Source organism: Galeopterus variegatus, unplaced genomic scaffold, assembly GCF_000696425.1.
Source record: "Galeopterus variegatus unplaced genomic scaffold, G_variegatus-3.0.2 Scaffold5626, whole genome shotgun sequence".
NCBI classification, from domain to species: domain Eukaryota; kingdom Metazoa; phylum Chordata; class Mammalia; order Dermoptera; family Cynocephalidae; genus Galeopterus; species Galeopterus variegatus.
In genome coordinates this window covers 19,071-29,207 of record NW_007731737.1, presented here as the reverse complement: position 1 = coordinate 29,207, position 10,137 = coordinate 19,071, and the positions used below count along the sequence as shown (strand labels likewise).

Sequence of the window (10,137 nt, the reverse complement as noted above, 5' to 3'; positions counted from 1 at the left end):
CAGGTTTTTTTCTGAGCCATGTAAACAACCTGCGAATTTTGTCTTGCTAGAAGCAGAACACTAAAGATTATATATAATCCCCAGGGCATTCTGTTCCCAGTGTTCTTCCATTGCTTTTCTGGCTAGCTTTGCATCGCATTCCCTATTGTGCAAGCTGTATTGCAATCCTGGGAACTGTATACTCTTTAATGGATATAGAGTGAGAAGGCATGGGAAACAAGAAACAGCTTTACTGCCTCCGGAGTCCATTACCATGGAATAGGGAGTGATGGATAGCTTTGCTGGACAGAAGCCTAGGGCCCATATCTCTGATATAGGGGCATATGGTGGATGTTTTCTAGAAATATCCTTCTGCTTCTCTCTGGTCAAGTTAATATTTTAGAAGTTTAGACATGATAGTCAGTCACTTAATATTTCTCAATTTAGCCAGCTGCCCTAAACTTAGGGAAAGTTCAACACAGATACTAAGACATGTTTGATTGGTTCCCCTAATTTCAATGCTGTTGTGAGTTTACATCCTTTTTGGTCTTCTTGGAAGTTTCCATGAATCATGTGCAGCTGGATACCGCCCATTGTACCCCAGAAATCACCTCAGTTAAATTTTAATCAGAAATTAAAATATTTCTGTCAGTACTCTGAGGTGAATACTTGCCTAATGCTCTGAAAAATATAAAGTACTGCTCTCAGCATACCAATTATAAGTAGAATGGTATTAGCATTCAAGGTAGCCATTGTCATCACAGCATTAACTGCTGGGTGCTTCAACCAAATGTTCACAACGTAATCGGATGTTTTGATAAACTGCCATATTCAGGGTAACCAAGTGCATGTCCTGTACTCTCTAACTATACATGAGTACCTTTGGTTCATACAGCTTTAGGTCATTTTCATTAAGAAACTCTCATTGGTCAGTTCCTCTATAGAAGAAAACACTATGCTAACTATGGGTTGGATAAGAGAACAACAAAGCATGAACTATACATATCCCAGAAGAAACATATACACACTCAAGTACACAATACACAATGCTGAATGGAGAGAGATGGGGGAGATCCAAAGGAAATAAAATCAGTATGTCAAAGAGATACGTGCACTCCCATGTCTATTGCAGCAGCATTTACAGTAGCTAAGATTTCATTAACAGATTAATGTATTTTTTTAAATGTGGTATATACTAGTCGGCCTTTAAAAAAAAGGAACTCCTGTCATACGTAATAATATAGTTGAACCTGGAGGACGTTATGTTAAGTGAAATAAGCCAGGCATGGAAAGACAAATACCACACAATCTCACTTATATGTGGAATCTAAAATAGTTGAACTCATGGAAGTATAGAGTAGAATGGTGGTTACCAGAGGCTGGGGGTGGGGCTGGGAAAGTGGAGGTGGTTGAGAAAATGTTGGTAAAAAAATGCAAATTTCAGTAGATAGGAGTAAATTCAAGAGATCTACGTATTGTACAACATGGTGATCATAATTAATAACAATGTATTGTATTCTTTTTTTTTTTTCCTTTTTGTCTTTTTTCGTGACCGGCAACGGATCGCAACCCTCAGTGTCACGCCCGTACCAGACCGGGACCGGCAACGGAATCTCAATCCTTGATGTTGCGCCCGCACCTCGCTCAGCCAGTGAGCGGCCGGTCTTTATGTGGGATCCGAACCCTCGGCGGGAGCGTCGCCGCGCTCCCAAGCGGCGCACTGTAGCAGTGCGCCACCGGGCCGGCCCCAATGTATTGTATTCTTGAAAATAAATGAAAGAGTACATTTTAAGTGTACTCACCACAAAAATGATAAGTATGTGTGGTAATGCAAATGTTACTTAGCTTTATTTAAAAATATGTTATAAACTATAAATAAATAATGAAAAAAATTAAAGAGAGAGGAGGATAAATTAAGAAAATGTATACCCTGGTGGTTAAGAGAGATGGCCCTGAACTTACATTTCTTGAATTTCAATCTTTGAGAAACTTACTTTTTCTGCAACATTCCTTAAGCAAAAACAAAAAGTAGAAAAGGAAAGACAATGTTTAATTATAACAAATACGGGGAAGGAATCAGACTTCCAAAACATCAGTAAAACAAAACTAAGCAAAATAAAAACACAAGCAAGTATTTAAAGGAAAAAAAATGGAAATTCTTAAGTTACCTAGTTTACATGGTGTTTTCATTCTGTTCATGGTGGAAATAGCAGATTTCCCATTTGATTTTCATATTTTTAGAGGTTATGATAAATCTCTGGTTAGCTCACTTGGTTAGAGCATAGTGCTGATAACACCAAGGTCAAGGGTTTATATCCCTGTCTGGACAACCACCAAAAAGAAAAAAACAAAAACTTAAAATGTGGTCAAAATCAGGTTTAAGGTTGTTTTGTTAGCAAATTTGGGTACTGAAGAAATATCCAAGGTTTTCTATTTTGGAGAAATAGACAGAAGTAGACAGTGTAATTCTGTGATTTCTAGATTATTTTGAAGTGCAAAGTTTTTTTTTTTTTTTCCTTCTGACTATGGTATGTGAAGTAATTAGTCATATTGGAAGCAGGGCTGAAATGTCAATTTTCACTTCTACACCTCCTAAATTGTTTTTCTGCTTTCAATACCTGCTCATTTCAATTCATCTTTACACCACCTCAGAGTCATCTTTCCAAATTCATCTGTTAATGCTAGTTCCCTCTGCAAAAACCTCACATAACTCCATATAGTGCACACAAGAAAGTCAAAAGCTCCTTAGCTAGATACTAATCAAAATCTGTCTATAAAATACTTTACCTTGGTCATCTCTTGGTACCTTCTGACTTTTCTTACTTTCTGTTAGTGCTAACTCCTATCACTCCACTAACATTGATCTTGCTAAGGTCACGATGATGTTTATTTGTAAAGTCCAATAACTTGTTTCCTGTCTTTATAAGATTCTTACTGCACCCAACAGTGTCATCATCCTTCACCCTTTAAACCTTTTGTTCCCATGATTTCCCTGATTCCAGTTTCCTGGCTTTCCTTTTACCTGTTTTTTTATTTGGACTCAGTCACAGAATTTATTTCTTTTTCTTCTTCCATGTTGCTTTTTTATATTGCTATTTCCCAGGTTCCACTCTCTAACACTTCTCATTTCATTCTACATATTCTCCCTGAGTGACCTTATCCTTTCTCATGGTTTTTCACAGTTCATGTTAGCAATCCCAAATCGAAGTGTCTAGTCCAGTCTCCAATCACCAATGATATTCCTACGTGGAGACTGTACAATCACCCCATAAGTTCTAACTCGACTGAATACTCATCCCCACCTTCAAATCCCATTCTTTGTAGATTCTAGCTCACCTGGCAGCATCCATCCAGTCACCCAACTAGAACCGTGGAACTCAGTCTTTCCACTCCCATTCCCTATCCCTCATTCCTTATCAGTTGCAAGTCCTGATAGTTTTTCGTAGATTCTAGCTCACCTGGCAGCATCCATCCAGTCACCCAACTAGAACCGTGGAACTCGGTCTTTCCACTCCCATTCCCTATCCCTCATTCCTTATCAGTTGCAAGTCCTGATAGTTTTTCCTCTCTCAATATTTCTCAAATCCATTCCCTCTTCCTATCTTGACCTACTGCCCTAGTCCAGACACCCATCATCTTTTTTTTCACTCTTTCTCTTTTCTCTACTCTCACCTTCCTTAATCCCATTCTCCTAAAAGCTCCTCCCATCCAAATTAATCCATATAAAATACAGATCTGACGATGTCACTTTCTACTCTATATAGAAGAACTAGACTTCCTTGGAGACAATTTTTTACTTATATTTACTATGTAAGATGTAGAGTTTTGTTTGAAAGTCTTTTGATCAATAGAAAAGGTCCAGCTTACCTGATATATTTCACAAATATCTCTAAGTACCCCCCAGCCTTGTCTCTGGCCATACCAGGTGTGGAATATTCTCCTGGAAATTTGGCTTCCACCAGCCAAAAGTTGCTAGAGTTCACTGTACACAGTATTTGATATCTTTCCATTGTGTCTTGATTTGTTCTAGCCCATTCCTCTGGAGTACCTTCTTTGTCGTTCAGTGGTATCGAGCCCTATGCTTGGCTTGGCTATCTCTTAGTCATTTATTAACTCTTAGCCCAGCCTCATTTCAAGAAGTTTTCCCTGACCCTCCTCACCAGGCTATGATATATACATTCTAATTCAGTATCTGCATAGTGCTCTGCCATGCCTTTTTAATAATCTTCTCATAATTGTATTAAATTTATTATATGACAGATTTTCTCATTTGCTTATGAGTAGATTCACTGTATACACAGAACACAATACACTGTATGCCTTTCAAACATGTCCAATAAATATTTATTGAACCAAGTTCTAGCAATACTAAACTCTTCACTCTTTCATGATCATTACCTAAACTCTTGTCCTCGAGGCTTTGGCTCAGACATTCCCTTTGACGTCTCATCTCTTTACCACCAGGGTGCTCAGCTCAGCCCTTAGAGCTCCCGCTGCAACTGCAGGCTTTATTCTCTATCCTACGGCCACCCACACTTTTCACCTGCTCTATGATAGTACTTTCTGCTGTATGACAAAATTAGGGTTTAGTGTATGTGCCTTTCAATTCGGGGTATGCATTTTTTACATCAGGACCATGTTTTAATCAACCCCTGATCCACACGGCTAAGAAAAATGCCAGAAATACATTAAATATGTGGTCAGTGAAGGGTGAGTACACTGGCAAGATGGCTTTGACAAAAAAAAAAATGGATTAAAGATTAAGTAGCAGAAAACTCCTAGAATCAATTCTGGTATTAATTCTAATAATTTTAAGAAGAGAAAATATTACAATTCCTATTTGGCTATCAGTTGAAGTTATTTTCTTTGAAGTAAAATTTAAAGTGTGAACAGAAATTTAACTTCACTGTTTTTCCAATTTTACTATGAATAATAGGTATTAGCATTAATGATAAATGCGTAGCACAGATTGTATCAGACTAGATGACTCAAAATTGCATTTTTTACATGACTTTGCCAGTGTTATCCACAAATTTTTATGTATAACCTAAAAATTATTTACTAAATCTCTTATTTTAGTTGCAAAACATTGCTTTGGGATCCTAACGCCACAATTTCTTACGGCATTTTTCATCATTAAGATATTGGCTTGACCAATTCAAAGTGTGATATAGGGAAAGCTTGGCTTTGATATACCCAGTCATCCCATATTGCACTTGTGCTTTCCTCAGATGGCTTATGAGTCAAGTAACATGACGGCATTATGTCATTCTTTTCAAATTTATTTATTCATTTATTTATTTAGATTGAGAGATGAAATTATTTGTATTTATCATTTACACTGTGGTGCCTTGATACACTGTGGAATGGTTAAATATAGCTAGTTAACCTATGTATCACCTCACATAATTATCATTTTTATGGTGAGAACACTTAGAATTCACTCTTCCAGCATCTGTCAAGAGTACAATATATGATCACTAACTATAGTCACCATGCTATACCATAGATTTTTTGAGATTATTCCAATTATTTTATCCTTTGACCAGCATTTCCCCAACTCCCACTCCTCTCAACTGCCCCAGCTTCTCATAACCACTATTCTACTTACTAGCTCTATCAGATCAACTTTTTAGATTCCTCATTATAAGTGAGATCATGCAGTATTTTTCTTTCTTTGCCTGACTTATTTCACTTAATGTCCTCCAGGTTCATCCATGTTGTCACAAATGACAGGATTTCTTTCTTTTTTTGTGGCTAAATAGTATTCCACTGTGTATCTATACCACATTTCCTTTATCCATTCATCTGTTGATGGACACTTTGGTTAATTCCACATTTTTGCTATTATGAATAATGCTACAATAAACACTGGGAGGGCAGATAGCTATTTGACATATTGATTTTATTTCCTTTGGATGTATAACCAGTAGTGAGATTGCTGAATCATATGGTAGTTGTATTTTTAATTTTTTGAGTAGCCTCCGTACAGTTTTCCATAATGGCTGTCCTAATTTACATTCCCACCAACCATGCAAAAGTGTTCCCTTTTCTTCGCATCCTCACCAACACTACTTATCCTTTACCTTTTTGACAATAGTAATTCTAACTGGACTGAATTGATATCTCCTTGTGGTTTTAATGTGCATTTCCCTGCTGATTAGTGATGTTGAGCATTTTTTCATGTACCTGTTGTCCATTTGTATGTCTTCTTTTGAGAAATTCAGCTCCTTGCTCGTTTTTTAATTGGATTATCATTTTTTTCATCATTATGTTGTTTGAGTTTCTTATATATTTTAGATATTAACCCCTTATCAAATGTATAGTTTGCAAATATTTTCTCCCATTCTGTAAGTTGTCTCTTCACTCTATTGATTATTTTCTTTGCTGAGCAGAAGATTTTTAGTTTGTTATAATCCCATTTGTTTGTTTTTGCTTTTGTTGTCCCTGCTTTTGAGGTCATATCCAAAAAATAATTTTGTCATTTTTAACATAAATCTATTTCAGTTACAAAATTCTCACTGCATATGCCTTAAGTGGAATAGTCCTATTTTTCTCCATTATTTATTTTGTCCCTGCTTTTGAGGTCATATCCAAAAAATAATTTTGTCATTTTTAACATAAATCTATTTCAATTACAAAATTCTCACTGCATATGCCTTAAGTGGAATAGTCCTATTTTTCTCCATTATTTATTATTTTAGTATTCACTAAGCTGTTGCAGCTTTCTTAATCAGACACCAAAAATTGCAGGATACCAGCTAAAGAAGTAAAGACCAAGTAACATGGCTGCATTATGGGGACACCAATTCTTTTTTAAAACCAAAAACAATATTATTCATTTTGTTGACCTCCAGTATCTCTTTAAATAAACAATGCAAGTTCAAGATAATAAACTCCTAGTCTTTGTGTTTCTTAGAAGTTTATTTTTATTTATTTATTTTTACTTTTTATTTTTTAAATTTTAATTTATCAATATACAATGCAGTTGATTTTCATGTCCCTTTACCAATACCTCTTTCCAACCTCCCCCTCCCACTACCCCCATCAACATCATATCTGTTCACTTGTCTTAACAAGTTCAAGGAATTGTTGCAGTTTATTTTGACAATTGCCTATGATATTTCTATATTTCTTTTCCTCCTAAGAATGGATCTTTTCATTTTTTCCTCTCCTACACCATATTGTTATATCATTTTTAGTATTCTTATTAGGTATTGACTAATTATAATTAGTTTAGTGTATAATAAAGTCAAAATATGTATTATTTATCTTAAAGAAGCATTCACTGATAATCTGATTCCAGAGTTAAATTATATGAATTATGTAACTCTCGTGGCATAAATTGTTATGATTCTTAAAGATCCACGTTTAAAAATGTTAACCTACTTTCATTAGTCAGTATGACAAACTAGGGAGAAAGCTAGCCTGGCTGAGATCTAAGAAAATCCACAATTTTCAGGACTACTACCCAATTATTTTGGGGGTACCACTCAGGGCATTTATCTATGTATATGCACACTATGTTTATGTTTAATGATAAAAAATTCAGAGATGCCTAGTAGTAGAATAAATTACAGTGAAAAATTTATTTCCTCCATGCGTATTTTATCTTTCAATCTTATCATAAACTGGGCTTTCAATTTTTAAGTCTTTTGTTACAGTTCAAATAAAACAGATTTTCTTAAGAGAAGTAGCAGAAATGAACACTTGATGCTTCTGATGGCTATAAGTGATACTATTATGCAAAGTTTAAAAGAAATGGTCATTAAGCATAAAGCTGGAAATAATTCAATGTGTCTTCCCTATTCATCTGTTTGCCTAATTAAATCCTATGTGTAACAAAGTGCTTAGAAAACATAATTGCTGGGCCGGCCCGGTGGCGCACTGGAGAGTGCGCCGCCTGGGAGCGCGGCGGCGCTCCCACCGAGGGTTCAGATCCCATGTGAAGACCGGTTCCCGCTCACTGGCTGAGCGTGGTGCAGGCGCAACACCGAGGGTTGCGATCCTGTTGCCGGTCCCCGGTACAGGCGCGACACCGAGGGTTGCGATCCCGTTACCGGTCAGTAAAAAAGACAAAAAAAAGAAAACATAATTGCTTATGGAAGATATTCTTCTCTGAACAAAGCTCACAAACTGGACTCAGGTTAGATGTTAAGTTCAATCAATGTGCAGTGGGAGGAGGTCCTCTTGCTATTTTATCAATGCAAGAAGAATACACATGCAAAATAGCATTTTGGTTGGAATATGTCATTTCAGGACCTGAAATAAGTGGCGACAGTGTTGGGGAGAGGGGGATTCCTCCGCTATTGCTTTCCAGCAGTGCTACATTCCACCGGAAATTGCACTTTTGGTGTGTGCACACAACACTCACAGTTGAAAGGAATTATGCACATCCCTGGCTAAATCACATTCTAATTAATCCACTTCACATTTGTGAATGAGAAATTTTCAAAAGACTGAAATTGTTTTTCCTTTCCATTAGAAATTGTTGGAATTTTCTCTCCTTTTCATAGATGTAGCTAAGGAATTACTTAATTGCTGACATTAGAAGATATGCTCTTAGGTGAATTAATTAGTTTCTGTTTTTAAAAGCACTTTATGTTTTTTTGTCTTGCAGGCACTTTTCATGTTTGTCTTCTAAATACATGTGCCCTGGTGTTCCTGCTGTCATGAGCACCTTGCTGGCTAACATTAATGCTTTCTATGCTCACACTTCAGTTTCAACAAATGTGCAAGTTTCTGCCTCAGATAGATTTGCTGCTACCAACTTCGGTGTAAGTATAATTTTTTGAATTTTAAGATTCCTAGTAGCTTATGGGAGTTACATTTTCAAGGGGTTTGGGACTCAAGATATTCTTGAAATCTTATTGTAGAAGGGACATGTTAGGGAATATCTCAGTATAAGGAGTGACAACTCAAAGTTCATTTGAAACATTTTCAGTGAAATAACTTCATTTGACAGTCAATAGAAATGTTCACTATATTGAAAATCCATATTTGTAATGATTTTTTTCCAAGGGGGAACACATACATTTTGAAAAAGAATTCTGGGATTTTATAGGGAGTTCTCTACGTATGAAAATTTGGGACTCACCATTTCTGAGTCACCATTTTTATATACAGTTCCCAGGTGAGTGTGAGCATGGCTGCCTTCTCTAGAGCTTTTTAGCACACATTTACACTTCCTGTTGGTGTCTACAGGTACTGATGGATAATAGCACATGCTCTAAGTAAGAAATGATAGGTGTACAAAGAGCCTAAGAGAACTATCTGTACCTAATTAAGGCTTTCCACCTGAAGTATTCAAAGACATCAAGAGCACATTGAAAAGTAGAAATGCAGAGATACTAAGGAGCCTCCGGAATTTGTCTTGCATCCATCACTGGAACTTATTTTCTACCAGTGCAATAAAATTGAAATCGGAAATACTGGAAATGGGATGTAAATTAAGAGTAATCTCAGTAAAGTGGTAAGAGTCTAAATCGTATAACTTCGTATAATGTATGCTATACGAAGTTATTACGCCTCGCATAACTCCATATAGTGCACACAAGAAAGTCAAAAGCTCCTTAGCTAGATACTAATCAAAATCTGTCTATAAAATACTTTACCTTGGTCATCTCTTGGTACCTTCTGACTTTTCTTACTTTCTGTTAGTGCTAACTCCTATCACTCCACTAACATTGATCTTGCTAAGGTCACGATGATGTTTATTTGTAAAGTCCAATAACTTGTTTCCTGTCTTTATAAGATTCTTACTGCACCCAACAGTGTCATCATCCTTCACCCTTTAAACCTTTTGTTCCCATGATTTCCCTGATTCCAGTTCCATCAACTACTTTTGTTAGATAAATTGACTCTTGTTGTAGTGAGGACCAGAGAACATTCCCTAGCCAGTTCAACAAAATACTGTTCTGACCAAATACTAGATCGTACAACTGTTTTGTTATAAAAATCGCATCTTGGCAATAGTACTCATCATCTTGGGATTTTACCTGTAACATAAAGCATCCTGTGTTATAAAATTGTTTTGCTTCTAATATTCTGCCTATGTACATTATGGGGAAAAAAGCCAACCTGGTGGAACATGAGTCTTTCTCTCTGTGAGAAAGAAAATGTGTTTATATGATTAATATCCATCATAAAAGCTACCTG

General features: G+C 36.3%; 1 protein-coding gene across 1 annotated transcript in view; it reads left to right on the top strand.

Moving 5' to 3' along the window:
- LOC103605151 (protein unc-13 homolog C-like) overlaps nucleotides 1-10,137 on the top strand; it is a gene marked incomplete at its 3' end in the record, with an annotated part of 212,770 nt that overhangs the window by 183,720 nt on the left and 18,913 nt on the right. Inside the window, exon 11 of the mRNA XM_008589736.1 lies at nucleotides 8,600-8,756. Coding sequence (XP_008587958.1) covers nucleotides 8,600-8,756 — 157 coding nt within the window. The remainder of the gene's footprint in view (nucleotides 1-8,599; nucleotides 8,757-10,137) is intronic.